This window comes from Lepidochelys kempii, chromosome 17 (genome assembly GCF_965140265.1).
Source record: "Lepidochelys kempii isolate rLepKem1 chromosome 17, rLepKem1.hap2, whole genome shotgun sequence".
NCBI lineage: Eukaryota > Metazoa > Chordata > Testudines > Cheloniidae > Lepidochelys > Lepidochelys kempii.
The window spans coordinates 131976-157424 of NC_133272.1; the positions used below are offsets into that span (position 1 = coordinate 131976).

The 25449-nt window shown below is 41.6% G+C and overlaps 1 protein-coding gene and 1 long non-coding RNA gene across 2 annotated transcripts in view; one reads left to right on the plus strand and one right to left on the minus strand.

Annotated features, from left to right (window-relative positions):
• YWHAE (tyrosine 3-monooxygenase/tryptophan 5-monooxygenase activation protein epsilon) overlaps positions 1 to 23119 on the plus strand; it is a 56632-nt gene extending 33513 nt beyond the window's left edge. Inside the window, exons 3-6 of the mRNA XM_073315961.1 lie at positions 2715 to 2821; positions 4700 to 4906; positions 8234 to 8370; positions 22196 to 23119. Of these exons, the coding sequence (XP_073172062.1) occupies positions 2715 to 2821; positions 4700 to 4906; positions 8234 to 8370; positions 22196 to 22248 (504 nt within the window). The 3' untranslated portion in view covers positions 22249 to 23119. The remainder of the gene's footprint in view (positions 1 to 2714; positions 2822 to 4699; positions 4907 to 8233; positions 8371 to 22195) is intronic.
• LOC140899816 (uncharacterized) lies at positions 15472 to 16665 on the minus strand. The gene is made up of 2 exons (XR_012155477.1): positions 16181 to 16665; positions 15472 to 15745 (listed from the first exon to the last, which is right to left on the minus strand). It is a non-coding gene; the product is annotated as an uncharacterized lncRNA (long non-coding RNA).
• Positions 23120 to 25449: the final 2330 nt, after the last annotated feature.

Genomic DNA, 25449 nt, shown 5'->3' on the forward strand with positions numbered 1-25449 from the left:
GGACCCTAGTGGTGGCTAGCAGCACTCCAGCCCATTTCTGTGTGGGGGAAGGAAATTCTGCGCACATAACATTAATTTCTGCAAAATTGTGCAGTGGCGCAGAATTTCCCCAGGAGCGAAATCATATTGCAAGGCCACCCAGCCCTGCGATAGGCCCAATAAATACATCACAAAATAAAGAGAATAGTCTTTGCTTTGTGATGTTTGTATTTTGATTTGTATAGAATCACAAAGGAAATACCTTACAGATGTGTTCTAATTCAGGAGAATTGTAGATGGTGTGGTCATAACAGACTGTCTTGTAACTATTGCATTTGAATAATTAGTTTAAATATGATAACTTTTGGCAGCTTGTGCTCTCACTGCTGGTCTTCGCTTTGTTAGTGCTGTCTGTTCTTTACTCTTGTTTTCTTTTGGGATGTCTCTTAAGATTCACATGCCTCACAGGTTACCTTTTTTGGCTTTGTTTTTCTCTAGCATCTGATTCTGCCCTTTTGGCATATTTTTTTATCTTGTTCATCTTCAGTTGGCTTTTCTTTATAAGGCAAAGCTCCAAGAATCAGTAGAAATTTATGGAATGCTTTGATGGAGGTGTTTATAACCTGAAAGGGTGCCATGAGATGACCAGTAGGATAGCTGGCTTGTGCTATCCCTCATTAGTTATCTGCCAGTGTGTGTGGTTTAAAAAAAAAAAAAAAAAAAGTGAAGAGCTAGGGGAGTTGTGCCAGTCTTGCAAAAGCAAGCTAAGACCAGTCTAGATCTTGCCAAATATTTCCAGAAAGACAGAATTACAGGTAACGCATCCTTTTTGCAGCCTTTTATGTAATCACATTATAATGACTTTTGCGTATATGATGTGGGTACAACTACCTGCTACCATCTCTTCCCTCATGTACCTGTTGTGACAGGGTCGGGCCAGATGGCTACAGGAGAATGATAGAAGGCAGATATATTAGCTTCAGGTTAAACAGGTCCCTTTTCCCTGGGTAAGGTAATGGGCAGTTCCAGAACAATCAGGAAGTTGCTGGAACTAATTAAGACAGACAGGCTAATTAGGACACCTGGAGCCAATTAAGAAGCTGCTAGAATCAATTAAGACAGGCTAATCGGGGCACCTGGTTTAAAAAGGACCTCACTTCAGTCAGTGAGGGGTACGCAAGGAGCTGAGAGTGAGAGGGCGTGCTGCTGGAGGACTGAGGAGTACAAACGCTGTCTGGCATCAGGAGGAAGGTCCTGTAGTGAGGACACAGAAGGTGTTGGGAGGAGGCCATGTGGAAGTAGCTCAGGGAGTTGTAGCTGTCACACAGGTGTTACACGAAACCCTGTAGACAGCTATGATCCACAGGGCCATGGGCTGGAACCCAGAGTAGAGGGCAGACTTGGGTTCCTCCCAACTCCCTATTGGATACAGGAGGAGTTGACCTGGACTGTGTGTCTAACCAGAGGGGAAGGTCCCTGGCCTGTCCCCTGACCCACTAGGTTGATCAGCAGAGACTGTGGGGATTGTTCTCCTTCCTTTTCCCCAGGCTGGCCAGTGATGAGGTTAGTTGAGCGAATGGCAGGTTTGAGCCACTAGCAAAAGTGGCCAAATTGAGGGCTGCTGTGAATCTCTGAGGCAAGCAAATCCGCCAGTGAGCGCAGGACCCACCAAGGCAGAGGAGGAACTTTGTCACACTGTGAAAAGTTGAATTCTGCTGATTCTCTCAAAGTACTCTGTAGATTTGAACATCTTAGTGTTGCTGGCAGGCATCTTGACTCTAGAATTTACTTTCTGCCTTGGTCCAGTATTGTTAGAGTTCAGCCTTCTAACTGCCTATTTACTGTTCGTTATGTCGGTGATTCTCAACCCTTTTCTTTCTGAGGGCCCGCAACGTCCTGTTAAAAACTCCACGTCCCCCTTGTGCCACAACTACTACTTTTCTGCATATAAAAGCAAAGACCAGCTTTAGGGGGCAGCAAGCAGGACAACTGCCCAGAACCCCATGCCACAGGGGTCCCCATGAAGCTAAATTGCTTAGGCTTCAGCCCCGAGTGGAGGGGCTTGGGCCTCTGAGCTTCAACCCCAAGTGGTGGGGCTTCAGCTTTCTGCCCTGGGCCCCAGCAAGTCTAATGCCAATCCTGCTTTGTGGACCCTCTGAAACCTGCTTGTGGCCCCCCCCAGGGCGCCCTGGACTCCTGGTTGAGAACTACTGCATTGTGAGATGAGTCTCCCTGAATCTAGTTAATATTTATAATTTTTAAAATATGTACCTGTGCCCAGAGAAGACCAGCCCTGAGGTAGTTTTAAAAACTGAAAAATAAGATACAGTATATTGGGAAAATGTCTTTGCTGTAGTTCGCAAAAAGAAAAGGAGTACTAGTGGCACCTTAGAGACTAACCAGTTGGTTGGTTTCTAAGGTGCCACTAATACTCCTTTTCTTTTTGCGAATACAGACTAACATGGCTGCTGCTTTGCTGTGGTTAGGAACTTCTGCATCTTCTTTCCCCTCTTTTGATTTTGACTGTTCGGTGAAGCTATGGTCTTTTAATACTGTCCAAAAGAAGTTGGACTCTTGTACACAAACGCTAGTTCCTATCTAAACTGGATTATTCTTCCTGTTTTCAGCATTTGGGATTGAATATTTCTTGTTTCCCTTTATACTATTAAATCTTCTTTGCTAATCTTTGCTTTTCCCCCCCTTCTCCTTCTCTCTCCACCCCCACCCCCCCCCAGGTTGAGACCGAGCTGAAGTTAATCTGTTGCGACATTCTGGATGTACTGGACAAACACCTCATTCCAGCAGCTAACACGGGCGAGTCCAAGGTTTTCTATTATAAAATGTAGGTGACTTGTGGGCTTTGGGCAAGTGCCATCCTTATAGTTTGCATAAAATATTGAAGTGAATTCAGTACTGGTGCCAGATTAACAGCCATGGAGATTAAAATTTTACAGCCATGGAATAGGTACTGCTGTATTGTGGAAATGTAGTCCTCTCCAAACTGTCCTACCACTTTGCTTACTTCAAGAAATAAGATGATGGTTTGGTCATTGTGTCCAGTCAGTCCTTGTGTTGAACACCAACAAGAGGTTCAGTGACTGATTGTGATGGTACATTTTCTCATGGATGCCTGCCAACTAGATAAACTATATTAAGACCACTCAAGTGGAAACAGATTTTAATTACTATACACTTGTAATTGGTCTTGAATAAGTGATATATAATGAAAGGCTATATTTACCCCCATTAGCAACGCACTGAACCATTCAGTGCTTTCTGTGTAAACTGTGTATAATACATAAAAAATAGGTTAATTGAACATACCTAAATATTTATATCAAGGAATGCAAACATTAAAATTGCATGTCTAACTTAAGTTCAGCCCCTTGTCCATACCCATCATGATAGTTGCTAATTAGGATACGCTTTTTTTCTTAAATACTATATAATACCATGCAATTCTTTGTTACCTTTAAATATAGATATGTTGAATTGTGTGGTATTTCTTTTATTATAGTTATAAGTAATTTAATTGTTGTAAACTTTCACTTAGTTTTTATATGAATTTTAATAACTTCTCCAGTGTTCATTCACTATACATTTTCTTTTTACCCATCCACATAGCCTTTCTGGGGTAGAGGCAGCTTGCTGCAAGCTTAGGTGGATTGCAAAAATTAGCAAAGTTCATTACTGCATTTATTTGTGTTTATACTTCTAGTTTTCATATATCTTCTTCATGGACTGTCTGGAATACTCAGTAGTATATGATGTTACATATATATCTGAGGTAATCTGAACTGAATGAGATGGACCTAGATAAGAGTGTCTTCAGCATATTGTGAAGGAACTTTAAGCCTGATCTCTTTACTTACCCTCCTAATGGCCTACTTTATGTTGACTAGTAAGTATGACAAAGTAAAAGCCGTAGGGACAGAAGAGCAAATGCCTTCTACTCCCCTCTGAGCTTGAGGAATGAAACCACCTAAGGGCAGAGTCATCCGCTCCTAATAGAATATGTAGGTAGACCAGAACATTCATGACATCAGAGGTAGCTAATGTCAGCATGGACACCTGGATCTTTATCCAGCACCAAGAAGGAATTGAACACTGTAGTGTAGACTTCTGCTAAAGTGATGGGAGGGTTTTCCCATTGCTGTAGTAAATCCATTCACTGGAGAGGTGGTAGCTAGAGCAACAAAAGAATTTTTCATTGATCTAGTTGCATCTACAGTGGGGGTTAGGTAGACCTAACTACATCACATGGTGTAGCTCAGGCCTCTGTGAGTGATGCTGACGAGTGGGTGAGTCTCCATTTCATGTTCTCAGGCATTTCCTGGTACTTGTAAAAAGGTCCAGGATGGCTTCTCTAATGTGGAATTCTTCTTTCTGGGCTAGAAAATTGTCTCAGTAACTTGGGAACTTCAATGAAACACATTCAGTCATAGATACTCTGCAAGTAACTGGGTAGCAATTTTTTATAGGAGTACTATGGTTTTAGTTACTTCAGAAAGACACAGGTCTTCCTTATTCACACTGTCTTCCATGGCTGATTGTCTTATGTTCTTAAAAATCACATACCCTGTGTTTTCTAGACATATATCTATAGTAAATGCCTATGCTGTACCAATTTATTGATGTACAATTATCAACATTAACTGTTTTTTTTCAACAGCTAATGTGAAATCAAGGAATCCTGAATCTCTGCTCTTTACACTTTCAGGAAAGGGGACTACCACAGGTACCTGGCTGAGTTTGCCACAGGAAATGACAGGAAGGAGGCTGCAGAGAATAGCCTGGTGGCTTATAAAGCAGCTAGTGATATTGCAATGACAGAACTTCCGCCAACACATCCCATCCGCTTAGGTCTTGCTCTCAACTTCTCTGTATTCTACTATGAAATTCTTAATTCCCCTGACCGTGCCTGCAGGTAAGTAATGTCTGAGGAGACTGGAAGGTTTCTTAAAAATATAAAACCAGCTACAGTGGCAGCACATATAGCTTGCAAATTTGAATATCTGCACCTTTGGAGCAATATGGTGGGTTTCCTTGTTTTCTGCTGTATATAAGTTGAAAAACTTTGTAATAAATTAACCACATAGGCACAGAAGAGAAGCCCTGAAACTTCACCCAGTGTTAGGGCTCTATCGTGTGCATCTTTTAATTCATTCAAGAGTTGGCGAGCATTCAAGGAGTCCAGATTAATTTATTTATTTGAGAGTAGATTATTTGGGAGAAACAAAAGTGACAAAGCAGAGAGTGGTTAACTAATTTGTAAAAATATGAACTTAACTTTTCAGGGATGAATACTTCAAGTAGGGCTGTCAAGTGATTAAAAAAATTAATCGCGATTAATCACGCTGTTAAACGGTATTCTATTTAAATATTTTTGGATGTTTTCAACATTTTCAAATATATTGATTTAAATTATAACACAATACAAAGTGTACAGTGCTCACTTTATATTTTTATTACAAATATTTGCACTGTAAAAAAACAAAAGAAATAGTATTTTTCAGTTCACCTAATAAGTACTGTAGTGCAATCTCTATTGTGAAAGTTGAACTTACAAATGTAGAATTATGTACAAAAAACTGCATTCAAAAATAAAACAGTATAAAACTTTAGAGCCTACAAGTCCAGTCAGTCCTATTTTTTGTTCAGCCAATCACTCAGACAAACAAGTTTGTTTACATTTGCAGGAGATAATGCTGCCTGCTTCTTGTTCACAATGTCACCTGAAAGTGAGTACAAGTATTCGCATGCCACTGTTGTAGCCGGCGTCGGAAGATATTTACATGCCAGATGCACTAATGATTCATGTGTCCCTTGATGCTTTAACCACCATTCCAGAGGACATCTGTCCATGCTGATGACGGGTTTTGGTCGCTAACAATCCAAAGTGGTGCAGACTGACACATGTTCATTTTCATTCTCTGAGTCAGATGCCACCAGCAGAAGGTTGAGTCTTTTTGTGTGGTTCCGGTTCTGTAATTTTCTCATCAGAGTGTTGCTCTCCACACCTCATCTCTCTCAGATTTTGGAAGGCACTTCAGAGTCTTTAAATCTTGGGTTGAGTGCTGTAGCTTTCTTTAGAAATCTCACATTGGTACCTTTTTGTTTTGTCAAATCTGCAGCAAAAGTAGTCTTAAAATGAACGTGTGCTGAGTCGTCATCTGAAACTACAGTAACATGAAATATATGGCAGAATGCAGGTAAAATAGAGCCAGAGAAGTACAATTGCCCACCCCTCTCCCCCCTCCCCCCAGGAGTTCAGTCACAAATTTAACACATTTTTTTAATGAGCCTCATCAGCATGGAAGCATGTCCTCTAGAATGGTGGCTGAAGCATGAAGGGGCATACAAATGTTTAGCATAGCTGGCATTTAAATACCTTATAATTAGGGATGTAAAATGTTAACCAGTAAGCATTAGTCTACTGGTTAACCTGCCTGAACCATTAACCTCCGGGCCTGCTGGTCCTAGCATCCCTGCGCCAGCCAGAGGAGCTCCAGCTGCATCGCCCGGCCAGAGGAGTGCTGCCTGGCCAGTGCAGCCTCAGTCTGGCTGGTCCTTTAATTGGTTAACAGTTTAAAGGAAATTTTTTAATCATTTCAATGGTTAACTTTTTAAACGGTATTTACATCCCTACTTGCAATGGTGGGCTACTAAAGTCCCATGCAAATGCCTTTTCTCACTTTCTGGTGACAATGCAAATAAGAAGTGGGCAGCATTGTCTCCCATAAATGTAAACAAGTTTTAGATTGTTTTTGAGTGCAATCTACATTTGTAAATTGCACTTTCATGATAAAGAGATGGCACTACAGTACTTGTATGATGTGAACTGAAAAATGCTTTTATTTTTACAGTGCAAATATTTGCAATAAATAATGTAAAGTGAGCAGTGTACACTTCATATTTTGTGTTGTAATTGAAATCAGTATATTTGAAAATATATAGAAAAAAATCCAAAAATATTTAATAAATTTCAATTGGTGTTCTATTTAACAGTGCCATTAAAACAATTAATTCCCAATTTAAAAAAAAATAATAGCGGATTAATTTTTTTGTTAATTGAATGAGTTAACTGCAATTAATCGACAGCCCTAGCTTAAGGCAATTAGTTTTTAATTAAAGGCCATTAAATCTATTTTCAAGTTCACTAATAAAGCAGTAGATTTTTATTTTCAGTATACTGCAGGATCTAGTGTATAAGAGGGTAGCCCCAGCTGGAGCACCCTCCTGCGCCAGGCCATGGCACAACCTGTGTGCCTGCCTCCATTCCCCTTTCAGAATCTCTAGTAACTCTTTTCATGCTGTCCTGCTTAAACAGCCCTCCTTGGAACCAGTATATGATAAAAACATTGTACAAATGGTCCAGAACATCCCAACCCATAGTCCATTTGTCACCACAGTGCAAGTAGTCACTAAAATCCCAAGACGCCTTGTCACTCAGTGTGACTTATATCATACACCAGTGTCTTCAGCCACACCTGGACTCTTCGTCAGTTCTCCTCTGCCAGGACAGCCACCTCAGCCCTTCTAGCTAGAGTGCAACCCCACTCTTATCAGTGGGAATGCCCATAACCTCTTTGCTGAAAGCTCATCTTTACCTTGGGAGCATCCTTCACTCCCCTGGCCCTCTCATTGTTCCCCTGGATCCAGCTTTCTGGTCTGGAAATGTCAGCTGGTAAGCTTCTCTGCTGCTCTCCTGTCTTCAGCCCTTGCCTTTGGCTCTCTGACTTAGAGCCAGTAAGCACCTCCCTCTGCTGCTGTCTGGCATCCCGCCCTGGATCAGGGATGCTAACTAACAAACCTCTCTTGCTGCTGGCCTGCCTTGAGTCTTCTCCCAGGAACCACAGAGTCTTCTGGCTCTGGCAGTTCACCTGTCTCTTTCCCAGCTGACTCAGTGGGTGCTCTTAAGTGAGCCCTCACTGACTAGGTCTCTACTCCCTAGGTCCCAGATAACCTCTTTTGAGCTCAATTGGAGTTAGCTGATGAGGCACAGGAGCATTGGCTCTTGCCTTATTAAAGGCCCAGTGTCATCCTGTGACATAGCATCCAAGTGACTTTGAAAGTCAATGGGACACAAGTTCTTAAGTATTTAGGTGCTTTTTTGAAAATTTTACCCAAAAGCTGTAGGGGCGGTTTCGTTAACTGAACTAAAAAATCTTGTTCAATAAACGAGTTAAGCTGGATACCTTTATAGGTGTTTGTTTTATGACATCTTGTATATTAATCTGATTAATATTTGTAGGTTGGCAAAAGCAGCTTTTGATGATGCTATTGCAGAACTGGATACACTGAGTGAAGAAAGTTATAAAGACTCTACACTTATCATGCAGTTGTTACGTGATAACCTGACACTATGGACTTCAGATATGCAGGGTGATGGTAAGTAGACTTCTGCTCTAAAATGCTGCTCCACCCTTTATCTCCCAAAAAAATTCAAGTTAAGCTAAAGGGGACCTGCAAGCATGTAGGTGTGGGGTGGATTTGAACTTCTGCACTTTTTTGACTGTTTTTCTTACAACTGACCATAGTGAATTTCTATCTTCCCTTCTTATGTTGGATGACTTCATGGAGATGAAACGAGTGTACATTGGGAGTTTTTCTTAGCCCTTAATTGAAGGGATATGTTGAATCCTTAAGAGAGGTTTTCTCTCTCTTAAATTAAAATATTTTGTCTCAGCAATAATGCTTTTGCAGATGGAAGTTATTTTTCATTTAATCGGGTTTAATTTACTTGGTGCTTGTCATCTTTCAAGTTGTCCATAGTCTATAGGCCTGAATTTCTAATAAGTAAGACTAGCAGGAAGATCAATCTTCTTTCCTTTCCCCCTTAGGTTCCCTACTATCACCATTATTCAGGGTTTCTCTACACTAGTGTTAAAAAACCAAACAAACAAAACCCCAAAACACAAGCCTCCTATTTTCCCTCTGTAGATCAGCGTTAATATCTCCATAGTCCTTTTTGATTCCTAGTGAATGACTTTTTTCCATGGAGGAATGAGTAAATGTTAGTAGTAGGGCTGTCAAGCAATTAAAAAAAATTTACAATTAATTGAGCTGTTAATGGAATACCATTTATTTAAATATTTTCAGATGTTTTCTGTATTTTCAAATATTGATTTCAATTACAACACAATACGAAGTGTACAGTGCTCACTTTATATTTTTATTACAAATATTTGCAACATAAAATGATAAACAAAAGAAATAGTATTTTTCAGTTCACCTCATACCAGTACTGTAGTGCAATCTTTGTGATGAAAGTGCAACTTACAAATGTAGTTTTGTTACATAACCGCACTCAAAAACAAAACAATGTAAAACTGTTGTAGCTGGCATCGCAAGATATTTACATGCCAGATGCGCTAAAGATTCATATGCCTCTTCATTCTTCAGCCATCGTTCTAGAGGACATGCTTCCATGCTGATGAGGCTCGTTTAAAAAAATGTTTAAATTTGCAACTGAACTCCTTGGGGGAGAATTGTATGTCTCCTGCTCTGTTTTACCCACATTCTGCCATAGATTTCATATTTATAGTAGTCTCGGATGATGACCCAGCACGTTAGTTTTAAGAACACGTTCACTGCAGATTTGACAAAATGCAAAGAAGGTACCAATGTGAGATTTCTAAAGATAGGTACAGCACTCGACCCGAGATTTAAGAATCTGAAGTGCCTTCCAAAATCTGAGACGGATGACGTGTGGAGCATGCTTTCAGAAGTCTTAAGATGTGGAAACTACAGAACCCAAACTACCAAAAAAGAAAATCAAACTTCTGCTGGTGGTATCTGACTCATGATGATGAAAATGAACATGCGTCGATCCGCACTGCTTTGGATTGTTCTTGAGCAAAACCTGTCATCAACATGGACGCATGTCCTCTGGAATGGTGGTTGAAGCATGAAGGGACATATGAATCTTTAGTGCATCTGGCGTGTAAATATCTTGCGATGCTGGCTACAACAGTGCCATGTGAACACCACCTGTTCTCACTTTCAGGTGACATTGTAAACAAGAAGAAGGCAGCATTATCTTCTGCAAATGTAAACAAACTCGTTTGTCTGAGCGATTGGCTGAACAAGAAGTATAACTTATTGGACTTGTAGGCTGTAAAGTTTTACATTTGTTTTATTTTTGAATGCAGTTTTTTTGGGTACATAATTCTACAGTTGTAAGTTCAACTTTCATGATAGAGATTACAGTACTTGTATTAGGAGAATTGAAAAATACTATTTGTTTTACAGTGCAAATATTTGTAATCAAAAATAGTTAAGTGAGCATTGTACACTTTGTATTGTGTTTGTTTGAAAATGTAGAAAGCATCCAAAAACATTTAAACAGGCTAGATCTGTGGGCTCAATGAGTAGTGATGAATGGCTTGATGTCTAGTTGGCAGCTGGTATCAAGTGGCGTGCCCTAGGGGTTAGTCCTGGGACTGGTTTTGTTGAGCATCTTCATTAATGTTCTGGATGGTGGAATGGATTGCACCCCCCAGCAAGTTTGCGGTGGACACTAAGCTGTGGGGAGAGGTAGGAAAGCTGGAGAGTAGTGATAGGGTGGGGGAATTTGATAGCCTTTTCAACTACCTGAACGGGGTGGGGGTTCCAAAGAGGATGGAGCTAGGCTGTCCTCAGTGGTGGCAGATGACAGAACAAGGAGCAATTGTCTCAAGTTGCAGTGTGGGAGGTCTAGGTTGGATATTAAGAAACACTAGTTCACTAGGAGGGTGGTGAAGCACTGGAATGGGTCACCTAGAGAGGTGGTGGAATCTTCATCCTTAGAGGTTTTTAAGGTCTGGCTTGACAAAGCCCTGGCTGGGATGATTTAGTTGGGGTTGGCCCTGCTTTGAGCAGGGGGGTTGGACTGGATGACTTCCTGAAGTCTCTTCCAACCCTAATCTTCTATGATGCTACGAAATAAAATGGTATTCTATTATTGTTTAACCGTGCGATTAATCCCAATTAATTTTTAATCGCTTGAGAACCCTAATTAAAAACACTTTTAAAAATATATTTAACACCATTATAAGTGCTGGAGGCAAAGCGGGGTTTGGGGTGGAGGCTGACAGCTTGCGAACACAACCACCCCCCTGCCCCCCGTAACAACATCATGAACTCCTGAGGGGGTCCCAACTCCCAGGTTGAGCATTGCAGTGCTAAAGATTCATGTCCCTTCATGCTTCAACCATCATTCCAGAGGACGTGCATCTATGCTGTTGACTAATTCTGCTTGATAACAGTCCAAAGCAGTGCAGTCTGATTGTTCATTTTCATTATCTGAGTCAGATACGACCAGCAGAAGTTTGATTTTCTTTTTTGGTGGTTTGGGTTCTGTAGTTTCTGCATTGGAGTGTTGCTTTTTTAAGACTTCTGAAAGCATGTTCTACACCTCGTCCCTCTCGGATTTTGGAAGGCACTTTAGATTCTTAAACCTTGCATCAAGTACTGTAGCTGTCTTTTTAGAAATCTCACATTTGACAAATCTTTGCGATTTGTCAAATCTGCCGTGAAAGTGTTCTTGAAATGAACAACGTGCTGGGTCATCATCAGAGACTGCTATAACATGAAATATATGGCAGAATGCGGGTAAAACAGAGGAGACATACAGTTCTCCCCCAAGGAGTTCAGTCAGAAATTTAATTAACGCATTTTTTAATGAGCGTCGTCACCGTGGAAGCATGTCCTCTGGAATGGTGGCCGAAGCATGAATGTTTAGCATAGCTGGCATGTAAATACCTTGCAATTAGGGATGTAAAATGTTAACCAGTAAGCATTAGTCTACTGGTTAACCTGCCTTAACCATTAACTTCCGGGCTGGCCGGTCCCAGCAGCCTTGCACCAGCCAGAGGGGCCCCAGCCGCACCGCCCAGCCAGAGCAGTGCTGCCTGGCCAGTGCAGCCCCAGCCCGGCCGAAGCATGATGGGGCGTATCTGGCATGTAAATTCCTTGCAGTGCTGGCTACAAAAGTACCATGCACCTGTTCTCACTTTTCAGGTGACATTGTAAATAAGAGGACAGCATATCTCCCGTAAATGCAAAGTTATTTTTCTTACTGATTTAGCTGAACAAGAAGTAGGACTGAGTGCACTTGTCGGCTCTCTAAAGTTTTACATTGTTTTGGTTTTGAGTGTTTTTTTTAAACAAAGCTATTAGTAAGTTGCACTTTCATGATAGAGATTGGTATGAAGTGAATTGAAAAATACTGTTCCTGTTATCTGTACAGTGCAAATATTTGTGATAAAAATAAAGTGAGCACTGTACCTTTTTTATTCTGTGCTGTAATGGAAATCAATATATTTGAAAATGTAGGAAACATGCAAAAATATGTATTACATTTCAGTTGGTAATCTGTTACTTAACCGTGCAATTAAAACCTGCAGTTAATCACGATTAATTCTTTTTTGAGTTAATCATGAAATTGCGATTAATCAACAGCCTTAGCAGTGGTGGTAGTGATTCATCTGATGGTGGTATTCCCTTAATTTTTTTTTTTTTGAGTGCCTCACCAGCATTGTTTGGGCATAAAGCATTGATCAATTGGAGGTCATTAAATAACCAGTTTTTCTTTTTACAAGGATTAAAGAGGTTTATCTTGGTATCCTAGCCAGATTCTTATTTTTAACTGTTTGTAGTGCTTGTTGGAAGGTACAAGCTTTCGAGCCACAAAGCTCTCTTTTTCAGGACAAGGGAAGGAAGCAGTATGCCTGAGCTAATAAATACAGGTTGGGACAGATTGATAAACAGAAGGTGCAAGGTTTTGGAGTTGGTCACTTGAAATGAAGTGGGTAATCGGGAGTTAGATTGTTACCCATAAAGGGTTTGAAGTGGATAATTAAGGGATAGCAGATGGTGTGGTCTGTTAAATTATTGTAATGAGCCATAAGACCAGTGTCCTTGTTAAATCCACGTTTTCTTGTGTCTAGCAGAGCTATGAATTCAAGTTCCCAGGCTTGTGTTTTGAAAGTGTTCTGCAGGTTTCCCCTGAGGAGAAGTATTGAAAGATTAGGTATGGAGTAATTGCTTTGAAAAGTGTCCACCCACCAGTGATAGTGGTTTTTGCCTTTTATCATTTTTCTGTGTGAGTTCATTGAAGAGCATAGTGATTGTCTGATTTCACCCACATAGTTGTTGGGGCATTTGGTGCACTGGATGAGGTATACCATAAGTTGTGATAAGCATGTAATCTTGAAAGGTGTCTTGTGGGGCAGTACTGATCATTGTAACAGTAGAGATATGTCTGCAGGTTTTGCATCTGTTCTAGCAGGGTTCGATGCCACTTTGAAATTGTCTCCTGGTATGTGGGGAACTTGCTTCTGATATTGAACTTTGTGAGGTTGTTCTATTGATAGTACTCTGAGGAAAAAGGGTTACTTGCCTACATGTGCATGAGACTGGAAAATCTTGCAAGTAGCATCTGTTGGTCCATCCCTGTGCTCTGGTTTTTCTCATGCTCTGCACAGAGGATATAAGAGGAGGTGTGGACTGGCTCCCTCTTCAGGGCATGCGGTGGCAAGGAGGAACTGAGTTGGAATTCTGTGTCTGGAACTATCCTCTCATTGTCTTCATTCCTGTAAATATACTTGTATATAGTTTGTGTTTTTTTTATAATATTTTATATACTTATTGTAGCAGAATTTGTCCCCAACCTGAGGAACCTCTGTGCCCATTTTTGGGAGTAGCACTGTGCACAAAATTCTGAGATTCAGAAACTGGCCCCTGCCCTTGCTCTTTTTAAGTGACTGACTACTACCTTCAGTGCCTTCAGCTTGCTCATATCTCAGTCAAGCGCAGTATCTGTCACTCCTTCCCATCCCAGAGCAGAGAGGGACGAGAGCTCCTAGTGAAGAAGTTTCTCAGGGAGAAAGCCATGAGACAGTTAGATCCAATCTGTTTACCTCAGCTGCTGTCCTCAAGCAGCACACCCTCCAAGCATGAGCTCTGGAGCAGAGACCGGATCATATCGATTTACAGACTCTCTTGGGCGTCTCATGAAACTAGGGAGTGCTTTTACAGGCATAAAATCAGATTCCCCCTTAAAGCCTGCTTGAAGGAGAAGGATACCTCTCTAACTTCTTCCAAGTTGGATGAGCCTTTGCACACAGGTCCTAAGGACTTAAGTCTTTTTAAGCCTCCCGACCACAAAGGGAAAATGTGCAGGAGTAAAGCACCAATGATACTAACCTTGGTAACAAACACCAGTGCTGGCCATGACCTCTGACAAGCTGAAGGACTGACAACTGTAACAACCAAGAGCTCCAAATGAGGTACTCTCTCTTTCACCTTGGTACTGGACTGAACCTGTAAAGACCACTGACCAGTAAGTCTGACATGGCATGGGATCTAACAGATCCAACAACTGGGATCCTTGTACACCTGGACTGGCTGAGGCATATACTATCCCAGAGGGTATCTTTGCACTCCTGGACCCACAATCTCTTCTGCTTTTGTGCCCAGTCCTTCTCAGGGAAACCCCAGAAGAGGATACAACCTCAAGGAGAAGGAATTACTTTCCTAATCCATCTGTGAGCTGGGGCTTCCTCTCACCAGCTTTGACGGTACCACTGATTAAAGCAGGATCCAGCCTTCCCATTGGCTGAAATGGATGTCCAAGATAAACCATCCTCCCCCCCCCCCACCCCCCCCAACAGGTATTTCTTGGACCTGTCCTCTGCCCAAGTAGGGTTACCCTCCAGGAGATTGCTGGAACCCAGTGCCTTGGGGGGCACCCTGAACTAGCTTTGATCCTTCTTACTGGCCCTGTTGGTGTCCAGAGGATCCTTATGCACACTCCTTAGATACATGTGCTGTACTAGATAGTCACATAATCCCTCTCCTCCTAGACAACGGCACTCAACTCCATAAGAGTACATGGAGGAGGAAGATGATGAGCTGGTACCAGATTACTATAGGCAATATTGAGAACTCTTGCAGAGGGTGGCGGTAGAACTTCACGTTCTATTAGAAGTCCAAGATACGCAGCAGAAGCTCTTGGATATCCTGCAGTCCGCAGAACCCAACAGGGTAGCTCTTGGTGAATGAAGCTGTTATGGAACCAGCTAGACATACACTGGCAATATGTACACCTACCCCTAAAAGGGTTGAAAAACATTTTGTGTCTGTAAAAGGGGCAATATTCTTGTTCTTGCACCGTGCCCCCAATTCCTAGTAGAACAAGCAGCCATGGAAAGATCCAAGCAGCAACACCTTAAGATCACCCTTCTCTATGTGGGTGCAACAGAATCAGTGATCAGGGTCAGCAGGTATTTCTGCAATTTTAGACTACCTCCTCACTCTGAAGACGTATGGTTTCTCTGTTAGCTCATTGGATATCAACCTAGCCAAACTAGTCCATTTCATCTTCTGGTAATGGCTATTCTATTTTTTACTCATGGTAACAGCCAGCTTTCTAAAGGGTGTGACTGGGAACTTACTACTTCAGTCTCCTACTTTCATCACTTACTGGGCCATCTTTCTAACTGTTGGCCCTGTGCTTGATGTTCCATCTGTCTATGAAAGTTGCCTTCCAGGTTGCCATTATGTCAGCCAAATAGGGAGAGGTGAGCTTGGGGTCAACCTGCCCCAGTGACTACATTTCATAAAGAGAATTTACCCCTTGGCCTCCACCCAAAATTCATTCTGAAGGTAATTTCTGAGTTGCACATAAACCAATTCACTTACCAATATTCTTACTGAAGCCTCATTCTTTTGGAGAGGAGACTTCATTCTTTCAATGTCAGAGCAAGCACTAGTGTTCAACCTGCAAAGAACAAAACCTGTTAAGAAATCACCTAGACTATTTGGTGCTGTAGCAGACCAAGCACTGACTACTCAACACTCTTACTGCTCAAACTCTTACATGGATATTTGGCTATATTCTCCTTTGCTATCAGTTGATGCATCTCCCTACTTGGGAGCATTTCACTAGAGCACAGGCAGGATCAGCACCATCTCTTTGAGATGTTCCTATGCTGGACATTTTTAAGGGGACAACCAGGAGTGAAAGCTGTTCTTTCACAAGACATTATGCTTTGGTCCAAGCCTCTTCTGCTGATGCAACCTTAGGGTTTCCATTGTTTCAGGCATCTATACTGCCTGCATCCTTGCACCCCTTTCTGTTTGAGTACTGCTTGCCAGTCACCGATGTGTGGAATACACATAGGAACCAGGACATGAGGAAATAAACGTTACTTACCTGTAACTAGAGGTCCTCTGAGGTGTGTGGTCCCTATCTGTGTTCCACTACCCGCTCTCCTTTCCCTCTGCTTTGAATCATACCTGGATTTGTGGGGTAGAGAAGGAACTTCAGAGGTGACTGGTTTATGCCTCCCCTTATGCCCTCAGTGTAGAGCACAAGGAGAACCAGGGCACAGGGGTGGACCAAGGCATGCTACTTGGAAGGCTTTACCAGTCTCAAGTGCGTGGTGTTCATGCATACCTGCATGTGGAATACAAATAGGGAGCCCACATCTCAAAGAACTTCCAGTTACAGTTAAGTAACCTTCATTTGTTGGGCTAGATTGTTAATATAGATCCAGGCTACCCACCTTCTATTCCTGCTTCCCCCATAACCCTAGGTGCAAACTTCAGGTTTCACAAGGGAGCACACATGCTGCTCCTACATGTTTCTAGAGCAGTGGTTTTGAACCGTAACATTTCCAAAGGGGTCTAAACCTCCATTTGAAATTTTTTAGGAGTCAGCAAATGAGAAAAGGTTGAAAACCACTGTTCTAGAGCAGTGCTTCTCAAGCTATCTGAGGTGGGGGACCCGCAGTTTTTTTCCCCAGTGTGCAAGCAGACCGGCAGCCGATGGCTTGCGGACTGTCGCTGGTCCACTGACCTCCACTTTGAGTAGCATTGTTCTAGAGCATTTCAACTGGTGCAGAAAGTTCATGCATGTTCAAGCTATGGATCTGTACAGATAGTATACTACACTTAGTGGTAAATACAGTCTTCCCGATGATTAGGTGCTCAAAATCATTGTTCCTTTAGTATGGTGGTTGCCCTTTGATGAAACCAACTGGGCTTAGTGTCAGTGATGCACTGAAGTTTGCCTCGGTACTGTGCGGTACCAGTGCATTGTGTCTCATTCTAAGAAGCTGTGCTTAGTTGAATGCAAGTTCATTAAAATGTGTTCAGTAGAATACATAGAAATTAGATAGGAAAGACTATTTACAGTAGGTCACTTTGTTCCTCTCCCTGCCAATGCAAATTATTCATTATAGTATCTTCAGTTTTTTGTCCTAATCAAGTATTGGGCTTCTGCTTCCTTGGCTCCATGCCATAGTCAAGCTTGCTTTTCCTGATGTTCCAGCTGACTTTTTTCTTTTTCAACTGAAACACCAGGAAAGCAATGAGATTATTATTAAACAGGATAGCTAAAAGCCAGTTGTCTGTGCGTAAGCTATTTAAAAATTATTATATTCACAATTCTAACTGAAATGGGAAATTTCAGGTCAGCAAACTATATTTACAAAATTGGAATTTGACTAGTGGACTGTTGATCTTTTCAAAAAGAAACACTGTAGTGATAGCTAGTATGCTAGAATATGTTAACAATACAGTTACTAGTATGTTGCCTCTTCTCTCTCCTTCCCCTTCTCCCCCCCCGGCAAGTAACCACACTGGATGCTGCTTGAGACATGCCTTACTTATAGAATCATAGAATATCAGGGTTGGAAGGGACCCCAGAAGGTCATCTAGTCCAACCCCCTGCTCAAAGCAGGACCAATTCCCAGTTAAATCATCCCAGCCAGGGCTTTGTCAAGCCTGACCTTAAAAACCTCTAAGGAAGGAGATTCTACCACCTCCCTAGGTAACGCATTCCAGTGTTTCACCACCCTCTTAGTGAAAAAGTTTTTCCTAATATCCAATCTAAACCTCCCCCACTGCAACTTGAGACCATTACTCCTCGTTCTGTCATCTGCTACCATTGAGAACAGTCTAGAGCCATCCTCTTTGGAACCCCCTTTCAGGTAGTTGAAAGCAGCTATCAAATCCCCCCTCATTCTTCTCTTCTGCAGACTAAACAATCCCAGCTCCCTCAGCCTCTCCTCATAACTCATGTGTTCCAGTCCCCTAATCATTTTTGTTGCCCTTCGCTGGACTCTCTCCAGTTTATCCACATCCTTCTTATCTGTCAATACACCTTCACTTTTTTGATTCTTGATGAGCAGAGCAACAGATATCATTGGGATGTGAGGTTGCTACTCAGAACCGCATGGGAGACCAATATTAGTTACGTTAATCACCTCCTGAAGATTAGGCTTGCTATGGATGTAATAGACTTAGGTTTGTGTAAGATGTTTGACTTGGTACTGCACAACATTTTAATTAAAAACTAGAATGTCAGATTAATTTTGGATACAGTAAATGGATTTAAAAACTGGCTGATTGGTCTCAAAATATAATTATAAACGAGGAATCATCAAAGGGATGTTTCTAGTGAGGTCCAGTGGATATTGGTTCTTGGCCCTGCACTATTAAACACTTTTATCAATAACCTACATGCAAACATCAAATCATCAGTGAGAGTTTGCAGATCCAAAAATTTGGGGGAGTGGTAAATAATGAACAGGACAGGTCACTGATTCAGTGGATTGCTTGGTAAGCTGGGCACAAGCAAAATATGTGTGTTAACATAGCTAAATGTGTGTTCTAGAACAAAGAATGTAGAACATACTTGCAGGATGTGGGACTCTATCCTGGGGAGCGGTGACTCTGAAAAAGATGAGGATTGTGGTGGATAATCCACTAAATGTGACACTGTGACCAAAAGAGCTAATATGATCCTGGGATGCATAAATGATGCTCTCAAACAGGATACTCCTGGGGGAATTCTTTGCCAAAAAATTAAAAATTCTGCATACATTTTAAAATTCTGCATATGTTCGTCAAAGTAACACAGTATAATCACTCCAGTTTCAATTATTTTGGTAATTTATTTCAAAATATGTTAACAAGAATGTCAACACACAGAGCATAAAAAAAGATTCCCCCAGGAGTGTAGACTTAAAGAAATCCCTATGACAACCCAGTTCCACTTGAGGGGGTTCTGAAGGGGGCTGTCTGGTGCCCCCAGACACCTGCACTCCCCTCAGAGCCCAGCTGTGCGGCCTTCCTCCTCCCCCTAGAGCCCAGTCTAATGTGAATAATTGTTGCTGATAAAGGTCTCTTACTTTGACTTTGATTTTTCTAAAATTAATACAATTTTTAGTAACTATGCTAAATTTAGAACTTCTGTAAAATCAGGGTTTTTTTGGACTGATAATATTTGATCGTTAGGTCCCTACTAAGTTCATGGTTCACTTTGATTAATTTCACAGTCATAGGAATTTAAAAATAGTACATTTCATTATTTCAGCTATTTAAATCTGAAATTTCAGAGTGTTGTAATTGTAGGGGTCTTGACCCAAAAAGGAGTGAGGGGTGGAGGTCTCGCAAGGTTATAGGCAGAGGTGGGGTGTTGCAGTACTGTTATCCTTACTTCTGCGCTGCCGCTGGAGAGCAGCAGCTGCTGACTGCGAGCCCAGCTCTGTAGGCAGTCGCTGCCAGCAGCAGCGCAGAAGTCAGGATGGTATGGTATGGTATTGCCACCCTTACTTCTGCACTGCTGCTGGTGGGATGTTGCCTTCAGAGCTGGGCACCCAGCCAACAGCCGCTGCTCTCTGGCCACCCAGCTCTGAAGGCAGTGCAGAAGTAAGGGTGGCAATACAGTGACTCCCTAAAAATCACCTTGCAACTAACACTCTTTTGGTTCAGGACTCCCAGTTTGAGAAATGCTGGTCTCCACTGTAAAATCTGTATAGTACAGGGTAAAAGCACAAAAAGACCAGATTTCATGGTCCATGATGTGTTTTTCATGGCCATGAATGTGGTAGGGTCCTATTCATTGTGAACCCATTTAATATAGGCACTGATGTATATGAAAAGCATAATGTATATACACCTGTTTATGTGTACATTTGAGAAATGTCTTAAAAAAATTGAAAAGGTGGGCCTTTATTTTACTATATAACTACTAATTTATTTGATAAATCAAAGACCCAATAAAACTGTAGTTATAGTTTGGCTTTAACTACTTCTGTTCACTTTTGATTGAATTCTGTAGGTTCTCTATCACTGTTCCTTAACATTTGATGTCACTGGGCTTCTACAGCTGTCTATCTCCTATCTTTTAACCATGTGTCATATCCAAGCTGTTAATTTATTTTCATGCTTGTAATGTTGTCTTTCATATGATTTCTGTTTTCCCCTTCTTTCCTGCTATGTAGATTCCTAAAGGAAAGTCCAACTGTTCATTTCCCAAAAACTCTACTTTGTAAGTCCTCATCATGGCTCAGTGAAGTTCTTCAACTTCAGTTTTCCTCTTGTCACTAATGATGCTTTGCATACCACTATCCTGCAGCTGATAAATTGCTTGTATCTGACTCCATTCCAAGGCTAAGCACTCTTCTACCCATTCATGACCTGTCTCCCCTACCCTGCATCAAATGTAACTGACCCAAACTGACTTGGGCATTTTTATAACTGGACTGGATAGATATTAAGAATACTTGGGCATGAAAAGTACTTCACTTTGGTCTGTTTTATAGTATTTGCTTAAGTATGCCTGTTAGAGCATGTTCAGATCTTCTGTACATATTAACCATCTTCCTGGGTTAGGTCTTCTACTGTTTTTCTCTTTAAATTGAGTGGATCTGTCATATAATTTTGTGTGGTGTTTTCTTGTACATGTAGGTCTTTTAAGCTACATCTTCCAAAACCTCCCTTACATTGTGATAATCCCATACCTAGTGCTAATCCTGTATCTGGAGATGCCCGTCGCGGGCATTTTGATTGGAAGCCAGATGTCATTTGAGTGCTTTGATTGGATTTTACAGCAAACTGTGAATGGATAATCCTGTTTATATGTTGTCCCTGGAGGCAGAACTGTTTCATTGTGGTTAAGAGTAGTTGTGTAGAAAAAGATCTACCTTAGTTACTTCATCAATTGATTTGACCCTTTCACATGTTGCAGCATTTGCTTACATATGTTTAGAATTGTTCACTTTATGTAGTTCCATTGGATTTCAGGAAAAGGCATAGACAGATGGCATGCATGCTTCTAGTTGGGGGAGTGGGAGGGGACAACTAGTTTAGACCTCATTCATAGGCAACAGTTCAAATGAAAACTGGTTTTTCACTGCATGTTACGGACCAGGTGTATAGCTCCAAACTAATTGGCATAAAAAAGAAGCAAGAGAGGGAAAATGCCTAAAATGTGATCTTTAACCTCAAGTCCACGATTTTGGGCTTGTTTTCCTGCATTGGAGTTGCAAAGTTGGAAAATATATTCATACCAATTTTGTTTGGTGAAACTAATATACTGTGCAACTTCAGTGGAGTTCTTTTGCAAAATTGACTAGCACTGAGACTGAGGTGGCCTTCTCTACACTAGAAGGGGCTTGCCTGAAGTAGCTGTCCTCATAAACTCTCCCAGTGGAGATGCAGCCATTACAGACAAGTTCTTTTGGCAGAATAGCTTTTACTAGTTCCCTGAACAAAATAAACTATACCAGCAAAAGGACTTTTTTTTGCCAGTAGAACTGCATCTACACTTGGGCTTTTGCCAATGTAGCTATGTTGATTGGGGATGGTGGATTTTTTTCCACACACCTAAACAAGAGCTATGCCAACTAAATTTCCAAATGCAGATCAGGCCTAAGCAAAATGAGTGGTAGGTGTTTCATTTTCTAAATACCAGTGTGTTAAACACCATTTCTTTATTTAAGTCAGCGTTCTTCATTTTAATAGTAAAAGTGAGGTTATTAGGGAAGTACAGTTTGATCTGTTTGGTTGTAGTTGTCACTAGGATTGTGTGACAGTTACGCCATAATTTTGTCTTAGTTGTCCCTTTTTAGAGAGCATCTAGTTTCATACGTGCATCTTTTCATTGTCACTTTATTGGTTCTTGGGTGACTCTGTCCTTTTAGCTGGGAACATGTACTAATAGCCTGTGGCATAATTCAGTGTTTTGTAAAATGTGGCAGGTTTGGAGTGCAGAACTTTTTCCTTGGAAGGACTTTACATTAAAACTGGTTTTATAAGTATGTTCTATATATGATTAAACTGCATGAAAACAATCAATGTCAAGATGTTGGCAACTTTGTAGGGCTCCTATATGGAAATGATGAAGCAGCTGACTACTTTTTTTTACACATTTTTGTAGGTGAAGAACAGAATAAAGAAGCGCTGCAGGATGTGGAAGATGAAAACCAGTGAGACACCAAGGCCAACAAGAGAACCCATCTCTGACCACACCCACCCTCCCCAACAAATCCCTCAGTGTCACTCTGAGAACCACCAAATCTGACTTTTACATTGGGTCTCAGAATTTAGGTTCCTGCCCTATTGGGTTTCTTTTTTTTTTCTTTTTTTTTTTTTTACACAGTTTAAAAGTTCTTAAAGGCAAGAGTGAATTTCTGTGGATTTTACTGGTGCCAGCTTTTAGGTTCTTTAAGACACTAACAGGACTGCATAAAGGTTTTTTCAGCATTACTGTATTGTCTTCTGCCAGATGTGACGATTATTGTTAGAAGTGAATATTACATCTGAAAGCCATTAGACTTTTAGGGGAGAGATTTGTTATCGCACTGTAGGGCGCATGTGGTGGCATTTTTCCTTTTTTATAATTGTTTAAACTGAATTTTATACCAGTGTTTAAACTTAATTGGGTGTTTAGCTTGAAGTTTCAGGTTGCATTGGAACGTTTATTGTAGTGATTTTACTGTTTAAAAAAAAGTTTCCAAACTGCTGAAATGTTGCTGAAAAATATGGTGCTGGTAACAGTTCAACAATCCGTGGCTGCTCATTCTTGCCTACTTTTTACTTTTCCTCAAAGCAGGTTAGCATTGAAGGTGGCATTGAAAAGCCTGCATGCGTGTTCAATATTTTTTTTCCCTTCCCCATCCCTATTCCCCTTCGCTCGCTCAACCTCTTTTGTTCAGTATGTGTAACTTGAAGCTAATTTGTACTACTGGATATCTGACTGGAGCCACAGATACAGAATCTGTATTGTTCTTACTGAAACACAGCATGGAATTAACATTAAACTTAAATAAAACAAACCTAAATTAAAAAATGCCAAATATTACTGTGAGTTCCTCTTTTATACTTGGATTAGCTAGAGTAGACTTTCATACATTACAAGTAGCAGGAAAATTTGAACACTTCAAAGGAGGGGGGAGGGCAATAGTGGGAATGAAAAAAATACATGCAGGATGGCTTACATTTAAACACTAGTAAGTATTTGGTAAAGGAAATTCAGATGGACTCACTGAGCTTTTGAAGGGCTTGTTTCTATAGTATGATGGATTTTCACAAGTTACTAGATTTTGGGTGCCCAACTTGAGACCCTTTTGAAATCAGGCCCCTTTAAGGTGTCTGTGGTTGAATACCCAAAATTGCTGATCACTTTTGAAACTTAGTCCCCATTTCTAAAGAACTGGAGCCATTAGTGTATGTAACACAGGCTGTATGTTAGCTCATTGTTTGTGCCAGATCTGTTACAATGGGGTTCTTCAGCTGCATGCAGCTTGGAGCCAGAACCAGATCTGTCAGTCACTGGCTGGGGGGTACTGCCCTGCCTCTGGAATTTCCCTCATTTTTTTTTTTCCTGCTGTCACAGCAGCAGGCAGGCTCAACCATACCCTCTTTGCTGCCACAGTGTTCTGAGAAAAATTCCAAACTGTATTTCAGATTTTTAAACTAAAACGTGGTTCAGTAATGTTAACCAGCTGTGTCCCATGGCTGTTTGCTTTTGCTGGGGGAAATTGTCCCCTCAGCTCCATTTGTTGGGAGCTCAGCTGATTCTGCAGTTGGGCTGGGCTGAGGAAAAATTACATCCTAAATGGAGTTGCCTCTGCATGCCCTTTCTCCCCCATGCCAAGCAAGTTGGGAGAAGGTAGGTCCACTGGGTAAGAAGCAGCCCAGATTGGATAGGGTTCCCCTTCAGGCAGGAAAAAAGAGGCAGCAGATTGGAAAAGAACATGCTCCAGGGAAAGCAGCCCCACTTCTATCTCCATGAGAGGAATGAAGTTGAAGGGCAGCATACCAGATGGGAGGTCACTCCTGAGTCCTTACAACCCACACCAGCAGCCACACACCCCTTGACTATGGAGCTCAGCTGCCTCTCAGCCTTCAGGTTGTGGATGGAGGGGACCAGACAGAGTATGGACGATACAAACACCAAAGAATGTGGTAAGGGGCATTTGAGCCCAGTCCTCTCTCCCTGCTGCCTCTTCTATACCAGGTGCCCCCATACTGTTATTCCAAGGTGAGATTTCCAGGAGAAAGACACATCTGTCTGATGTGGATCCTGCCTAGAGAGGTTCTAGGGTTAGCTCCAGGCAAGTGCCTACATTGAGAGACAGTGACATAGGGAGACAAATAAGCCCAGTTTCTTTGAGAACAGGAGAGCATTAACCACTTGAAACATTTTCAGAGTATTGGGAGTCCATTTTTGCTCCTGCTGCTGAAGCAGGATGATGAGGCAAACTGCCAAAGGGGAAATAAACTAATAAAATTAGTATATTTACCTTGCACACCTACACAGAGAATCAAATAGTAAAATATATATATTTTTTTAAAGGTGAGCTAGACTCGGAAGAATGAACTGCATATTGTGAAATAATGCCTGGGAGGTCTGCAGCTGCCCCAGATAAAGGTATAGCTGTATATTGTGCATGCTGGAAAGACTGAATAATGGGATAGGGATTTTATGCCACCTTTAAAGGACTGGGAAAATAACAGGTGGTTGTGATCAGCGGCTGCTGCTGATTGCCATGTCCTAATGCCATTGTTCCCAGATTGTGTTACAGGGTGCTTGTCTTCACCACCTTCTCTGCCCAGCAGGTGACTATGGAGTGATGAGAGGGACAGCAGGTCCAGCTGTGGAAGAACTGGCAAGTACTAAGGGGCCTCAGCCCATCCCTTATTTACTTCTCTTGATCTCCCTGGCCTCCATATTAGGAGGCCAGACAGTTCCTTAGTGGGCAACAGTCAGAATTTAACCCAATAGCCACATTTATCTTCAGTAGTGAAAATATCCCTGGTGGTTAGGGACTCGGTGTTTCTAAGGGGGAGAGATTTTTACCTGAAGGAGTGGTCATCTCACTATACAGGCCCTTCACAGGCAGCCAAGTCCAGCCAGATATTGTCAGCCCCCTCCTTCATAAAAACAAACATGAACTGTCATCTGACATCCTAGGTCCCCCTGCATGCTTTCAAAAGGAATGCCTTACATGAGTAGACAGAATTGCAAGTATGGTCCCTCAACCATTTTCCGGAGGCAGCAGGGGGGAGGGGCGTACAGGGCTGTTGTATGAAGCTTTTGGATTAGATGACGCAAGTTCTTGGCCATCTTACTGATATGATGGGACCTATATGAAAAGAAGCTGAAGTTATTCTGGGTTGTCAGAAAAA